At 38.1% G+C, this 17,221-nt stretch overlaps 1 protein-coding gene across 1 annotated transcript in view; it reads right to left on the bottom strand.

Annotated features, from left to right (window-relative positions):
- Positions 1 to 2,281: 2,281 nt before the first annotated feature.
- The window catches only part of LOC114650457 (NADP-dependent malic enzyme, mitochondrial-like), a 150,947-nt gene continuing 136,007 nt past the window's right edge, over positions 2,282 to 17,221 (bottom strand). The window contains exons 9-15 of the mRNA XM_028800102.2: positions 16,481 to 16,578; positions 15,325 to 15,438; positions 13,373 to 13,478; positions 11,712 to 11,854; positions 8,677 to 8,850; positions 8,437 to 8,535; positions 2,282 to 3,565 (exon numbers count right to left, since the gene is read on the bottom strand). Of these exons, the coding sequence (XP_028655935.2) occupies positions 3,404 to 3,565; positions 8,437 to 8,535; positions 8,677 to 8,850; positions 11,712 to 11,854; positions 13,373 to 13,478; positions 15,325 to 15,438; positions 16,481 to 16,578 (896 nt within the window). The 3' untranslated portion in view covers positions 2,282 to 3,403. The remainder of the gene's footprint in view (positions 3,566 to 8,436; positions 8,536 to 8,676; positions 8,851 to 11,711; positions 11,855 to 13,372; positions 13,479 to 15,324; positions 15,439 to 16,480; positions 16,579 to 17,221) is intronic.

The raw sequence follows: 17,221 nt of genomic DNA, 5'->3' as shown, positions 1-17,221 counted from the left end.
TTAAACAAGTAGGGCTGCCATACATCACGGCCAAAAAGACCAAAGTAATGAGAGGAAACATCTCGAGCAAACCCGACTTATCTGCAAAGCCATTTTTATTAGGGAGGTCATACAAACTCATTGGAACCCCTCTTGATGTCTCTGTATTACAAACACTTTAAACAGAAAAACAAACATGGTACTGACATTTAAGAAGATTCCTAAAAGAACATACAAAATGCAAAAAACATGGCATACATCAATGCAACGTTGAGGCCCATGCAGTCGAATTCAAACAAGAAACCAGCGACGTTTCACAGAACCCAGTGACTACTAAAAGTACTCGGGCCCTTTGGACTTCTCCCTATTGTTACAAAATAGAATCACGGTGATTTCAATTGGTTTAAATTGGCATTAATCCAATGACAAAATTCCACTGATCTTTCAAATACCAACAAAAATGTGAAAAATCAGTGATTCCATAAAGAATATGACGTAAATAGCTGAATGGAGTTCACTTGTGTATAAAGGTGAGCTCAGCTTAGGCAGGTTTGTCAAGCAAAGCACATCTGGAATAAGGTTATTAGAAAATGGGGCAAGAAAATGTAAAAGTGCGCACAAACGGCAAACTGTAACATAAAGAAACATTTAAAAATTCAAGCAAGTGAAGATTTATAAACAGTACATCCCTCTGAAGTTTACCAATCAGCTCCATGCTATAGAACTCAATGATCAATGCAGCAATGTAAACTAAAGCTGTGAAACCTTGGAACCGCATAAGAACAGGCCGCCTCAGTAATGGAATGAAAGGAGATTCTTCACACTCCTGCTGAGCTCAACACGCCATTCCTTACTTAGCTCTCCGCATTTTGGAAACGCCTCCTTTAGCTACAGCAGCACCTCCTCTATCAGGTCAGATCATACTAGTTCTTATCTGGGCTCTTAAAAATGAATGCTGCTGCTGCTGCTGGGTCACTTGGCAGGTTTCTGTCAGTTAACGTCTTGTTCAATACTAAAGCCCCGAGGTGGATCACAGAAAACACAAGGATACTGTATATGCTGTTACTCCCATCACAAAATAACTGTAATAAAATGTAATAAAACATGTACTGCACTTAAATACAATAAACACAAGTTACACTTCTCATCTAAAACACAACAAAATAAAGTAAGACGCCAAAAGGGCAAGCAAAAAAACATTTTCATGTGTCTCAGATTTGCTTACCTTATTTTCTTACTGGGTTTTTTCAGTTCAATTTAATTCCACTTCACTGAGTTCTGTCTTGGAGTGCAACCATATTGCAAACTACACCAATTACTTATACTGTATACTGTACTGTGTAAAAATACAAATTAGGTTAAACATACAGAAAATTGTCAAGTTCACTTGACGCTGTAATAAATCCGCGTGCCAGTGACAAGTTGCAAAGCATTTTGATGTTTGGTTTATTCATTTGTGTCAATAAACAGATTGAAACCAAAACCCCTTAAAGATCTTTCTTTCTTTCTTTCTTTCTTTCTTTCTTTCTTTCTTTCTTTCTTTCTTTCTTTCTTTCTTTCCACTGCAATCACTTTTCCTCACATCCATACTGGGCACTTTGTAGCACCAAAGTCTGTCACATGACACCACTTTGCCCGCAATTTTCAGTCACAGACTTCACTTACAAACTACTCTTAAATGAGTTGGTGACAGTTACTGGATGACGTAACCAGCGATTCAGTCATACTAATTCATAAGTCGCTCCAGCAAAATCAAGTATTTTTGATGTATTAAATGACAGGGGCAGCCTCTGAGTGCATGAGAGCCGATAGCCAATGAGCATTCGCCTGTAAGTACAATGCATACAGTGGAACGCAGGGGTTTTGGGAGTCTCACAAACAGAAGAAAGGCTCATCTGCCTAACATCCTGTGTTTTACGTACCATGACAAACGGAAAAAGTGCCGGGATTGTGGCTGAGTTCGCTGTACCTGCAAAGCACTTGCTCTGACAGGCAGCACATTATTGGAGAGCTTGTGATATTCCAGAAAAGTGAAACTGTACCATCACAGAGTCGCGTAGTTTGCCATACCCTGCAATTGCTAGTAGCGCAATATGATATCAAAAGGCAATGAGATCAGCAATTACGGAAGTCAGGTTCAACATCCCCTCTGAGTAGAAGTAGTTTAATGTGACGTCCTCTAAAGCTATTTCTAATTTAACATGAACCTCAATCGGACGTATCTGAAACGAGGCATATGTGGAAAGATCCCTGAGATTTTGGAGAGAAGAGAAGACGTGCTTTATATTTTTTATGAAACACCTCCTTAGATTATAGCCATGCCAAGCATAGGTCAGCATTCTCACTTGATAATAAAACCAAATCCCTACTGTGTGTTTCACTTGTACATGTCACCTCTGTCAGAGCAGCAGATACACATAAAGGCAGGTAATGGCACAGCTTTTCCTCCTCTTTCTTGGATTTATTGCTTGAAAACGTTTGACCAAAACAACATTTAAAAATGGAAAGGATGGTACATGATTAAGTAGCCTAAAACTGCTGCCAATCTATTTTAATGTGACGTGGAGTCAGTCTCTAATGCTGGGCCACACGAGCCGAGTGTGTACGTTCCATTTTTGTTTTGTTTTCCGTTGTAAAACCTATACACATGTAAACTATTTATTATTCCTTTATATATTATTATTCCCTTATATACACAGCGGCTTCATTCTTTTGCACTTACTCGTGTTCCCAAGTATTGTACAAGATTCTTAACTGTGCTTTTGGAACTTTCCATAAATGTATGTCCTGCATGACTGTTTCATAATGTCAGTTTCTTAATAAAAAAAAATAAACAAAAATCAAAGATAATAAGAGGAATTTAAATATTTCTAAAATAAATGGCAGCAAACGTTTGGCAATTAACGTTATATTAAAAGATATGTGCGCATTAGGAGGGCGTAGAAAAACACATCAAGTCCAAGGTGCTCGGGCTCTGACAAGCTGACTGTTTGATTTCCCGGTGGGTTGGCGGAGTCGTTTAACACCATATTTATCTCAGTCATTGCCTCTCTTTAATTTTTTTCAATCAACAGCAGTTAGAGCAACTTTCTGAATTCTTGGGACACCTTGGTGACGTGGATCTCTTTTTCAGCTCCAAAGTACATAAGATAATCCTTCTCTTAACAAACAAAAAGTGCTTTAGTTTTGCCTACAAAACGATAGAATGCGTCAAAAATCAGAATAAATAGGTACAAAAATGTCTAATTGGAATAAAAATAAAATAACATAAGGAAAGAACTGAACAATCCTAAAATAAGCATGTTATACATGAAATGGCAGCAATTTAAAACTAAAATCTATTCAATTTTCTCCTAGATCAAGCAAAGTTTATAATCAGAGCTGTAAATGGAGATGGAAGCCACACTGTAGGGATCACACACAACTAAACATCTTGAACTTCCATGGCGTGTTTTGGCCAGTTGTACATATCCAGAGTAAATGAGTCGTAGTCGGGACTGTAGACAAGAGAGCGGATAAAGGCCTCCTTGTCTTTAGGCTCGGGATACCAGGAAGCAATTCCTCTGTTGTAGGCATAGTCGACAATCTGCAAAACAAGGAGAAAGAACACAAGGTCGGTTTACTTTAGCTGCCTCTTTACTCTGAAGTCTGTAAAATATTTAGCCTTTAATAAACAAAAGTTGTGTTGTAGTTCCTGTGGACACTTCTGAAATCTGTCTGCACATTCAGTGAACATGAAAAGGCCATTCACAGATGTAAGGATAAAAATGTCAGTGTGAAGGACATGTCACAACATCTACAGTAGGTATATCTAAAGAAATATGTTTGTTTCTGGTGGATATCTTTGACAGCTAAGTTTAGTGCCATTGCTTGTAACATCTTATTCATATCTGTAAATAGGACAATGGATCATTGTAGTTCCAGCCCACAATTAGGGTCACACAATCCATGAAGTGCCAGTTGTTACCAGCCAGGCATGAACTCCAGGTTTCCATCCTTTCACTTATTTCTCTTTGCAGTCTGTGACACCTCATTTTTCACTTTAATTAAATTTTAGATTTATTCAGAATTGATTTAAGGTTGGTATATTGGGTAGCACTGCTGCCCCCAGTCAGTGCCAAGTAGAGGTTCTTTCCTGTGTATGCAGTCCTGCATGTCTGTGTGGATTTCCCTCCAACCTGTGGTGATGCTCTCTGGCCTCCCCAAATTACACCTGAGTGTGAATAAGTGTTGGAGTCAAGGGTGGACTGGCCATCGAGCCTAGTGGAGCAGTTTGTGGTGGTCTTGCACTCTCTGTGAGCTATGCTGCTGGGTCACAAACTGAGACTGAGTGAGTGAATGAAAGAGAGAGAGAGAGAGAGAGAGAAAGAGAGAGAGAGAGAGAGAGAGAGAGAGGGGGACATGAATGACCCTGTGTTGTGAAGTGAAATTTTGCATACAAGTTGATAAATATTTTGTATGTCTTTATTTGTAACTTAGACAAAGCAATGTAATATTAGTGTTTCATTATTGATAATAACAGCAATGGTGTGATGGTTAAGAAGTCCTTCCCCCCTTTTATGAATGAGTCTCTTTGTAATTTTGTGACAGGGTTGGGGGAAGTGCCTCAAACAAATTTGGTAAGTTATTCTCTGCAGGACTCTCAGTCAACCCCCAGAGGAAAGGCAGACTGCTTAGCTGGCAAGTTTAACTTAACACATGGTCTGGAGGGACAGGTGTGAAGGTATTCTGTCCCTCTATTGGTCTGAAGTATGGCTGTTTGGAATTGGCTTGTATCAGAAGCCTTTAAGTACCACGACATCCTATTGGCTCTAGGGGTTGGACAGAGAATCTATGAATTTGCTTGCTTTACCCCTCACTCTCTCTCTCTCACCAAACTGATGAAAAACCATCTCACACACCATGAACTGAAAAGGACAACACAATGAAGAGCTCAGCTCAGCAGCCATATTGAGACAGGCATGCGGCCTGTTCTGAAGAAAGCTGACCACAAATGATGCCTTAACTAGAGACATTTAAATTAACTAACAAGTCTGTGTGCCGCCTGAAACTACACATTACCATTTACCAGGTTGTATGGTTGCCAATATTCAAATGTACTTTGTATATTGTTATTATTTATGAATATTATCAATAATACATTATTTAAAATGTAACTTAACTTCTGCTTGTCTTTTACTACACCTAATTGCCTGAGGTTATAAATGTAGAAGGGAAGGTGGGGAGAAGTTATATGGTACAATACCTTAGAAACAGTGGTAAGTCTGGGAGATTTGAGGCATTCTGACAAAGGCTACATATTAATAATACAAAAGGGGAAAGTAGAGCAATATAATACTCTACCTAGACAAAACACCCACATTGCGTTTTCAGCATTCCTTTACAATCACATGATCTGACTTACTTTTGGACCCATAAAAACCTCTTAGGTAAACACTTAACTGAAGGACAGGAAAGGGAAGTGCAAAACACAGATAAGGGAACGGGAGTGGACCCTGATAAATAAAATGGTGAGAGTGTACAAGTGGTCAGCTGCACAGCATATTTACTGTGACCATGTGTTGTGCTGAGTAAGCCAAGATAGCTCAGCAGAAAAATTCATATCAGCTATAAAAGATTTATTAAGTGCCAACTGTAAGGATGGAGTGCAGCTGAAAGTCTGGGAAAACATCTAGTGTTAAATAAGACGTTAAAGTTAAAAGGCTTGAGCAGAGATGTCAGCCTCAGATCCCAGAAGACCACAGTGGTGGCAGGTTCTGATTTTAGTTACTGTACTTCTTTAATTATTAACCAATTAGGGCTGTTAATTGCACAAACATCTTTTGCCTTATTTTTTTTTTCTTTTTTAAGATTCAGAACTCTTAATTGTTTTGTTTTTTCTTAATCAGCTAATTCTGGGATGTCAGACTCAACTCATTTTAACTTCATCCAGTTTCTTAATTAGAAGCCAATTATTGCTGTCAATGAAACACGTTGTTTAACTCAATGGCTTATAAGTGGCCTTGGTCTGCCTCACCAGACATTTCGAAACTGTTGACTTTCTTTATTTACTGGAAATACCATCAGAAAGTTTTGATGACCAGAACTAATTGATATTTCTGAAACTTTCACAATGTTTTATTAACACAGATATGATGGCCCAAAAGGTTCAAGTGGGATAGTGACAGCTGTTTATCTGTTATGTGGCTGCTGGTTAAGGAAAAAAAAGAAACAATTAAAGGTTCTAAATTTAAAACACAAGTCAAGTATAACAAAAGCAAATAAAGTCTATTCCATTAGCAGCAGTAATTGGTTCATGAATAAGAAGTGGCAAACACTAAAACCTGCAGCCTCTGTGGCCCTCCAGGGTCTGAGGTTGAAACCCCTGATTTAAAATGATTTGCGCTTTATTTTACAAGGACGTCAACTTTCAGACGCACATGGAGTGAAGTGAACTGACAAACCAGAAGTTTAGTTAGGACTAAATCCTAAATTTATTTTTGCGTTGGACCCTCTCATGTTCTTAATTTATCGTCAAGGTTTAGCCATGTCCAGCTTCTGCTGAAAGGCACATCTAATGAAGAGGCAGTTGTAGAGGTCTCAGAGAGTCAGGGGGACAGTGCTGTGCTTCTGTGTCAGTCTACCGGACTTCTTTACTTACAAATCAATAGAGAATGTTAGGTGTACTTGTACTGAAGGGCTGCACGAATAGCTGGTGTCAAAGTCACTGTGGCCAGCAAGTCCATTTTTGAATTCCAGTCCATCCCCGATTGGGCGGTGAAGAACAGTCTCCAGTCTCCCAAATGGGTTAGAAGACTTGCGCAGAGTATGTGTGCTGTTAAGTTTAATACAGAGTTTCATACAAAGACTTATACTCCCCTGGCCAAAGGGTGGGATTCACGGAAGCTCATAAGTGAAAAGAAGCACACAACAATCCTAAACCGGGCATATGGCTGCACGTTTTGATACACAATCATTATTTACAGTATGTGAGATTCATTAATAATCCTCTAAGGCCTCAAATCTTGATTGACTTGTTAAACAATTAAATAATCCAAGTGAAGACGACTTCAGATTTCAATAAATAACAGGACAGGTCTAATGTCTCTCGACAAGCATGTGTTCCTCTCAACTCCTGACTGAGGACTTGAAAATAACTACACTCAACTCTTGCAAAGCTGAGAAAGCTATAAAAAAGACACCTAAACAGTTTGAAATCTCCACTGATAGAAACGTCCCAAGGAAAATGAAGTCAAGGGATAATCGAGAAGGTCAAGGAAAGACTATAAAGCCCAGTAAAACCTCAGGTAGGGCAGCTTGAAAACCTGCATTACGCAAAGGACCCACAGATAGGTTTGTGGACACCTGACTGCTGGTCCAATATACCCAGCTGCCTATGAAGACGTTATCTGCATGTCAGAGTTGTGAGAAGGCAAACATGCAACCTCATCAGAAATGTCAGCTTGTGAAGTGACATTTAAAATTTATGGCCGCAACCACAACAGATACACTTGAAGGAAAACAGATGAAGCATTTGAAGAAAAGAACATGTCAGCAATCTCAGAATGATGGTGGGGGCTTTCTACCACAGTCTGGGATTGTGTGGCACAGGAACTATTGTGCAGGTGGAAGGCAGAATACGAACAAATCCCAGAAGCTGATATCCCAGAGTCAGGTAAAAAATGAAACTGAAAAGAAGCTGGATATTTCAGCTAGGCGACACTCTGAAACACGCTTCACAATAAACCATGAGGCTTTAGGGTCGCCTTCACAGAAATGAATATTACTGAAAACATGTAGGACAGCCAAGAAGACCCCATAGTGTTTCTTAGTTAGGAGAGTTTTGTAAGTAAAAGTGAGAAAAATTCCTGATGCAACAACACAACAAACCTGACTACAAGGAAACATCAGCAAGCGGTGATTGTTGCCAAAGATAAGGTTTCTAAGTATTGATGGAGAGGGTGATAGTGATAGGGTGCAAGTGCCCCATTCACACATCATTTTTGTTAGATTCAGAAAATATTATGTAAATAATAATTGTGCATCAAAATGTCAAGAAACACATCATGTTGAACTGTACACTCCTGCTGAGGTTGTGAAACTTCTTTTCACTGATTTAGTGAAAAACAAGCATTTTGACTAGAGGTGCCCAAACCTTTTACATAGAATGTTCATACACTTTTAGAAATATTCTTCATATAACATCCTGCAAAGAGTATTTCTCCTGTTTCTCTACACCCAGGGTCCTGAATGACTTTATCTTCTCTCTGTCAATCATCAATCCCTGCATAGAGGTCTCCTTTCTCAAAATGAATCCTCCAATGTCAGGACTTAGTAGTGTAATAAAATAAACCACGGGGGCCTCATTTTCACAGTTCTGTTTGTTATTCATGAAGTCCCAGTGTCTTACTGCTTTAAACATTTAAGATGTTAATCAGACAGATTTGTTTTAGAAAGCATCCAAACATTCTTGCCCACCTTTACAGCGATTTTAAGAGATATATCTCTGATGGTGTGAAGTGGAGGGTAGAGTCGTCCTTCAGCCAAGTGCTGCTCTGTTACTTCTGCGGCAAGAATCTACAAAAAACCAAACAATGCACAACATTTAAAGTGTAAACACAACAAACCTGTTACTAAGTGTGTGTGTATATTTATACACTGAGCATTGTTTCTTAAAGTTGCATGTTTAGTTGAGTCTACAAAAAATGAGCCATGTACCTCAGCTGTGGTGAGGAAGATGTCATCAGAGATGTGTCTGACCCCACAGGCAATGACCCCCAGTGCGACTCCTGGGAAGACATAGGCATTGTTTCCCTGACCTGGGTGGAAGGAGCGTCCATCTGCCAGGGTCACTTTACTGAATGGACTCCCACTAGCAAAGATACCACGGCCCTGAAATAAAATGGAAATGTTAAAATAACAAAATACAAAACAGAAAAAAAAAAAAAACATAAATTAAAATTACAGTGAAAGTTGAATTAATTACTTCTGCAACAGACTCTGGAAAACTTTAAAATGGTAGGATTAAACAAGAATTTTTGGATAATAATAATAACAATAATTAGTGCATCTTTAACTTTACAGTGGCATGCCATAGTGTGGGCACCCTCGCTTAAAATGTCTGTTACTGTGAATAGTTAAGTGAGCAGGAGATGAACTGATCACCCAAAGGCCTACAGTTAAAGATGACACATTTCCTTCCAGCATTGTACACAAGATCAGTGTATTGTTTTTGTATTGTACAATTGTACAGTGAAAAAAGGAAAAGAGCACCATGCAAAAGTTTGGTCACCCCAAGATATCTGAGGCCATAATCACCTTGTTTGGGCTGTGTACATTCTCTAACTCCTCAAACCTCGTGCCAGCAATCGGCAGCCATGGGCTCCTCTAAGCAGCTGCCTAACACTCTAAAAAATAAAATAATTGAGGCTCACAAAGCAAGAGGAGGCTTCAAGAAGAGAGCAAAGCGTTTTCAGGTAGCTGTTTCCTCAGTTCGTAATGTTATTAAGAAATGGCAGTTAACAGGAACAGTGGAGGTCAAGTTGACATCTGGAAGACTAAGGAAACGCCCTGAAGGAACTGCTTGTTGAATTGCTAGAAAGGCAAATTAGACCCCCATTTGACTGGAAAAGACCTTCAGGAAGATTTAGCAGACCCTGGAATGGTGGTGCACTGATCTACTGTGCAGCAACACCTAAACTAATATGACCTTCATGGTTGAGTCCGCAGATGAAAACATTTTCAGTGTCCTAGCCACAAAATTCAGCAGCTGACGTTTGCAAAGGAACATCTAAACAAGCCTGACACATTTTGGAAACAAGTCCTGTGGACTGATGAAGTCAAAATATAACTTTTTGGCCACAATGTACAAAGGGATGTTTGGAGAAAATAGTGTGGCAAATTCCAGGAAAAGACCACCTCTCCAACTGGACCGTTCAGGCTTTGGGCTTGTGTTGCAGCCAATGGCACGGGGAAAAGTCATTGAAGCATTCAAATAAATACCAGCAAATTCTGGAAGCCAACATTACAACATCTGTAAAAAAAAATTTGAAGTTTAACAGAGGATGGATGGGTCCTACAACAAGATAATGACCTGAAACACACCTCAAAATCTACAATGGAGTACCTCGAGAGGCACAAGCTGATGGTTTTGCATGGCCCTTGGAGTCCCCTGACCTGAACATCACTGAAAATCAGTGGATAGATCTCAGAAGAGCAGTGCATGCAAGATGGTCCAAGAATCCTGCAGAATTAGAAGCCTTTTGCAAGGATGAATGGGTGAAAATACTCCAAGTAAGAAATTAAAGACTCTTAGCTGTCTACAAGCAGTGTTTACAAGCTGTGATACTTGCCAAAGGGGGTCTTACTAAGTACCGACCATGTTGGGGGCCAAAACGTTTGCTTCAGGCCCTTTTCATTTTTTTGGTATTTTGTACCTGTGAATGATGGAAATAAAAATGTAATCTTGTTTAAAATATTAAAGTAATGTGTCATCTTTAACTTTATGGGTTTGGTGATCAGTTCATTGTCTGCTCACTTAACTATTCACAGTAACTGACATTTTATGAGAGGGTGCCCAGACTTTTGTATGCCACTATATATGCTGTACTACCCTTTTAGTGTTATGAGTGTGGTGCGGTAGAGGGGCCAACACAGCCCAGTGATCCTTAGATGTGTGCTGTTGGTAGATGTGTCAACCTGGTAGGGTTACACTTGACAAACTGGTCTAATGGGAGGAGACCGATAAAGAACCACACAAAACATGAACCCTGCTTTGTTTTTTAACTCTTAAAACTGATGCAGTAGCTCACTAGCTAAGGTAATGCTATTGAACCTGTATCTGTTCATCATGAAATGACTTTTCATTAAAGCAACTAGGACAGAAAGCAAAAAATAAGTAAAGGGTTCACAAAACACTTGAATTAAATTCTCAGAAACAAATCTGGAAATGCCTGGCAAAGCAGAATCAGAGTGTGAGTGAGATACAGAGTTAAATAATATGTTTCATTAATAGCAGACCCTGGTTCTCAATGTGGAGATGAATGTTGGCAATTGAACCTTCAAATCAGAATCCCAGATAACAAATGGAACTCAACCACTGACAAGATCCTCCATCAAATTGTGCAAAGCATGGTGTAACACAGTTAAAAACCACATACACCCATCTTGCAAAATATATGTTCAGGACAAGATCTGAAATGGTAAATAAGCATCAAGCATCAATCATATCAATCAAGCATTAAGCAACTAGCATCAAATAAGCATCAAGCATCTTGCTAGGTCAAATATCTTAAGAATATATAAGACAATGTGGAATGTTTTGTACTTTAAATGCTGTTCAAGTGTGAAATGTACCTGGGCCACCAGCATCAGGCAGCATAGGGAGCTGGCTACTGCTGTTTGCAACAGTCTGACTCTGCTGTCTGTGCCTAGCAGAATTATTGCAATTCTTCTGAATATGGATACTGAAACATCATAAGACAATTGTACTGCCCTGTAAGCTTCTTTAAAAGCAATTTAAATATATTCCCTCTGTTGTACAGATATTTTCTTACCTTAATATTTCTATTGTGGTAACTGGGGAGGGATATACTGACCTGAGTATGACTACATTTCTAAAAGAACAAATTCTCGGAAAGCATGTGCCTCTTGCTGGATACACACACACTGCATATATATCATTAAACATAGTTTCATGGTTGGTACAACAATAAGACTGCAGAAGTGGCTTTACTCAGTAACGCGTGACTTACCTCGGTCAGCCGGTAACACTGCTCTGCTGTGCACTCAGATTTGCTGGTTGGGTTACTCAATGCAAATATAATGGGCCGCTCATTAAAGGAAGCCATATCCTTGATGATCTTCTCTGTGAATGCCCCACTGACAGCAGCTACTCCTGGAGATTTCAAATAGTTCATTAAAAATTACTGTGGCACAAATGCCAATGATTCATTTGTAGATATTTCTGGAAGTTAACATGTTTTTATAATTTACTTAGCAAGCCCCAATGTGCACAGTGTTTCTTTTTTCATAGATGGACTAAAGTATTTTCTTGATTGTCAACCACAAATTCTTTGTGTCCAAGATTCAGATGTGACCACATAAGTAAATAGGGCTTATGTGACCATAGGATGCATAAGATTGCTGAAAGCAAAGTCTGAAGCAGTGCTTCTCATATCTAGGTGGTATGGACTCTAGAGGCTCAACTATTACATTTAAACATTATTTTAAAATCCGCCATGTGAAACTTGGCAACGCATTTTAGCTGGCTCTGCTCTAATTGCTGAAGACACATATAAACAACTGAAGTATTGTTCTGCATTTGTAAAGCCTTTTGGATGCTGTTTGCTAGAACAGAAGCAATATAAAATAAAAGCGGTAAAGTAAATCTTAGTCAATCATGTAATTTGTTTCATACAGTCTTCATGGATTGTTAGCTTGCAAGAAGCTGAGCATGAAGTTATGCACTAGACCATAATGAAATGGGAAAGGAATCTGAAAAAGTGAAAAATGCTTTCACTTTCTGTAAAATGAATTAAACTCCTTTGGTCTTCTAACAAATATGCCATGTGCTTACTGTAAGAGACTTACAGTTTTATTTTTAGATAATGTTTTAAAGCATTTATACTACTTAACTGTATATACATATCATTCAACCGGTAATTCAACACAAAAGTTGCTTGGTGTGGGCTAAAGCCAAATAAATCTTATTCATTTTTTTAAAGAACATGCAAGTGTTTGATCAGCGCAGTCACTCTAAATAATAATAATAATGCATTTTATTTATAGGGCACTTTACATTAGCAGTAAATGTCAAAGTGCAACATAAAAAGTTTAAACAAAGGCAAAGCAAGATAAAAACACAGATAAAACAATAATAATTAGTAGCATTCTTGTTAATAAGCTTTCCTAAATAGAAAAGTCTTTAGCTGTTTTTTTTAAACAGCCCACAATCTGCTGTGTTCTCGGGCTCTCTGGTAGGGCATTCCAGAGCCGTGGAGCAGCAGCTGCAAAGGCTCGGCCTCCCATTGTACGAAGTTTGGTCACAGGGGCGGCGAAGGCGGTAGGTATTTGCAAAACGGAGGTTTCTTGCAGTGGATTGTAGTATAAGGAGTTCCTTGAGATATTGTGGAGCAATTTCATGGATACGCTGGTGAGTAAACAAACAGAGTTTGTATTCAATGCTGAGATGGATAGGGAGCCAATGAAGTGATCGAAGGATTGGTGAAATGTGTTCATATTTCCGCACGCTCATCAGGATTCTTGCAGCACTATTTTGAATTTGTTGGAGCTTTTGAAGGCTCTTGTTGGGTATCCCGATGAGGAGTGTTAAATAGAGTTAAATTTAGTTAAATAGACACTAAATGGCACTTTTCCATTCTCTAAGTAAGTCCTTGAACATCTTAACACTCACCTATGATTGCAGTGGGTTTTATGATGTTTACAGCCTCCTCCAACGTCTTCACCTGAGGATGCTCTTGGGCAAACTGCTCCTTCTCATGGTTCAAATTACCCCGGCCCTGAAAGGCAGAGATAACAACAAGTATATGTTTTGAAATTCATCTCGTTGTCTATAGGACTCTTACAGGAGCACTTGGAAGTGAACTCGGGCTTTTGTTTAGCTTCAAACACAACTGTAGCAGCTACTGCAGGCAAATCAAGGTCTGTCACAAACTTCATATTTGTAAAAAACATTTATATTGAACAATGCCGTTTTGAGAAGGAGGACAAATCTACCACTGTGACTTCTTATCAGCATATTTTTTAATAAAGCAAATCGGCCACTGTGTAAAGGTTTATGTATATACTGTAGTATTAAATTATTAATTCTGATGTGTTCTGAAAGCTACTCTCATCATCATGATGCTCACACAGTCATGGACACTGTTAATCTTTCTTATATATCTATCCTATGTAAATGTGCATTCTTTATTTTTTGTATACTATTTATGCATTTTTTCTTAACTAACTTTATTCGTTTTTCTTTGCATGTAACTACTACTTCTTTCACATCTTGTAAAGCATTTTGAGCTACATGTGCTACAGATACAAATGTTGTTGTTGAAACTGCTGAATTTCCTAATCTCATCAATGTGTTTCAGCAGATTTATCATCAGCATCAGAAATTTGTGCATTCAGTGCATTGCCAAGCTAAAGGAACATATAGTGTGGTGTGCAATTTTTTAAAATTTTTTTACTGATGTTTAAATACCTAATATTTTATATGAAAATGTTAATATTTTGATGCCTTCTATCTGTCAGTCGTTTCAACTTAAACCCTTCCCTTGTTTTTCCCACTAACTTATACTACTGCAGTTTTAAACTTTCGCCATGGAAAAGCAGTGTGCATCCAACAAACTACATTGTCTCAAAGACATTTCAACAGATTCTGGGAGCCTCAGTTTTTCTAGGAACACCATATTTGTATATATCAGTATATGTTACTATATTATTCAATGGCCATATTAATTTTCATTGAAGCATCCATCCTGAGTATGAATAGGTGCATTTTTTCAATATTTGTCAAAGTTCAATAGGTGGAATCAGAGAGGTGACAAATATTGCTGTTTATTTCTGCATTGCTTAAATCTCTGTTGATTGATTGTGTTTGGTATAAACATGTTTTAATAAGGGAAAATGTACAGCAGTCTTTCTTTAGAAGATGTTCTTTTGAGAATGTCTTAATGTGGATCACCTTACTATTCAGTTCTTGCGTTCTGTTTGTCTTTTTGTTTATTCTCTGTACAGAACTAAAACAGTAAGCTTCTGGCCGTGTCTGTGTCCAGTAAAGAACTTTCTTACAGCTTGATTGAACAGTTGTATTTATTGGCCATCTGAGTGAGTTGTTAGGACAGAAAACTCCCAAGTCCATGTCTGAAGATTCTCGAGATTTTTCTTGTTATATGTTCCATGTTCCCACATTTGTATTCTGGGCACTGTATCTCTTAATAGACACTATATGGTGGTATCTTGAAGCCAGAGCAGGGTTGCAGGCTACACTACTATAGGGAACTTGCAGAGTCATCCATGCTGGCTGGCAAATTAAAAAATAAAGAATGTAAGGATACATAATCACATGATTTAAGGTTTGTTACAAACTAAATACACTTCTGTGACCACAAGCAGAACTGCTTTCTAGTTAAATGTTTTCAGGCTGTCCTGATGATCGATTATTGTGAAACATGTAGCCCTCTTTATGCTGGCTATGTAATTAAAGTTAAAAACTAAATATATAAAGGCTTTGGTTTTATAAGAATTTTAATCTAGACAAATGCAGGAAACAATAACTGTTAATAGTGACCTAGTAACAGCAGGATTGATCTCTTCTTTTAAGATCAAGTGAATGTAACAGCAACATGTAATCACCTTCACAATAAGTCCTTTCGAGTCAACCATCCAGATTCGTTTGATGGCCTCACTGTGTGGAATGCCTTCCTTCTCCATGGCCATAATGATTAGATGAGCTATTCCCATTGCTGCCTGTTAAAAGAATGACGAAAGAAACAGAGAATTCTTACTGCTACAGGAGTCTGTGAGTAACACAATTTAATCCTTTTTTATTTCAAACAACATGCCTGTACTAACATAAAACCTTTCAGTAAGTATGGATTCATGTACTAACAAAAGTAGGATCATAGTGTATCATCAAAGCAATATGAAGAAATATTAAGGCTGCTGTCAGGACTAGCAAGGAAAGCAAGAGTTGCAGACATCTTAGTAAGATCCCTGAAGGAAACTCATAATGCTTAGATAAATAAAACAGTATAAAGAACAAATGCATACTGTTGTATGGCAGCCAAAATATAGACAGACCAGGTGTAACCAGATGCCTTTAAGATATGGCAGAGAATCATTATGAATCAGTTTGAAGTCATAACATGATTGGGGTTATAAGGAAGTGGACAGCTGATTGAGCACTATTGTTTGCTATAAGCTCTCATTATAAATGTACTTATTGGAATAGGAGACATATTGGCATAGCTTTTGGTCTACACTGTTTGTATTTTCAACATTAGGATAATTAAACACTATACATTACTTTACATAACAATACTGCAAGTTATGGAGCAAAGCTACCAAAGCAAATTTGAAATAAAAGACAAAGTGTTCCAAAAGGTTGACATGCACAGTGACTATGTGAATTAAACTGAAAATAACCAGCCATTACATGAATTCATTTAGGTTGGCCACTCTGACACCAAGTTGGATTCCTTTTTGTCTCCTCTCTCTGCTTCATTTTCTACACCTCCAGCACAGTGTTTGTCTTCAGGCTTTCACTTCACATAACCAAACCATCTTAGCTTACTTCTCATGTGTCTCAGCTTAACAAATATCTTTGTCTCTCTCCAAGGAAACTTTCTAAATCTGCTTCATGTTCTTCTCTCTTGAGCCATATCTCACTTCCATACACACCACAACTCCTCACATAGCTTGTTGAAAGTTTTTCCATCAATTCAACTTTAGAAGTTCCATATCAATTCAGTCATATCAATAAAAAGAAAAAGTAAAACACACAACTTACCTCACCGGCTCCTTGAAAGACAAACTTGTGGTCTGAAAGCTTGTTCTTTGTGATTCTTAAAGCAGCGAGTATACCAGCAACTGCTACAGAAGCAGTCCCTGAGACGACAAAAAAAACAATACAAAACATGAATTTACATTCAGAAGTATGTTTCAAATATCATGAAAAGACTATATTCATGTCTAGTGTAGGTTTTTATTAAAACATAATAAAAATACAATTTAATCAAAACAGGGGGAATATAAGTTGCGGTAAAGCAAAATACCTGAACTAAGACTTGAGAATGCTGAACATTTTGCAAACAGAATTAACAAAAAATGAATTTTGAGTATAAACAGGCTAAGCCCCCAAATTGCCCCGAAAAGTGACCCTGATTAAAGGTGAGCACTATTGTGCTTAAACACATTACTTTCAGTATTTACTTTATAATGGACTGTTTGAAAGTACTTTCATGAAACTGATGATCTTGTGGGGTTGAGGCTCGTCCTGACACACTGAACGTGAAGCTTAGGGCTTCTGGTGCACAGTAATATGAGCAAAGTTGGAATATGTTGAATATCAAATTGCATTCACCACCAAACTATTTTTACTTTATCATATCATTTTTTGGCCTAGTGATATCTTGTACACACAATAACCTGCTGACACCAGAACTGCAGTCTCTCATGAGAAACATTAGATGTCACTAGACCATAAGAGACCTTAGTAGCATTTTACAGCTTACATAAAAGCATGCAAGCT

Source organism: Erpetoichthys calabaricus, chromosome 4 (genome assembly GCF_900747795.2).
Source record: "Erpetoichthys calabaricus chromosome 4, fErpCal1.3, whole genome shotgun sequence".
Lineage (NCBI taxonomy): Eukaryota > Metazoa > Chordata > Cladistia > Polypteriformes > Polypteridae > Erpetoichthys > Erpetoichthys calabaricus.
Note: the sequence above shows the minus strand (reverse complement) of the source record. Positions and strands in the feature narration are given on the sequence as shown.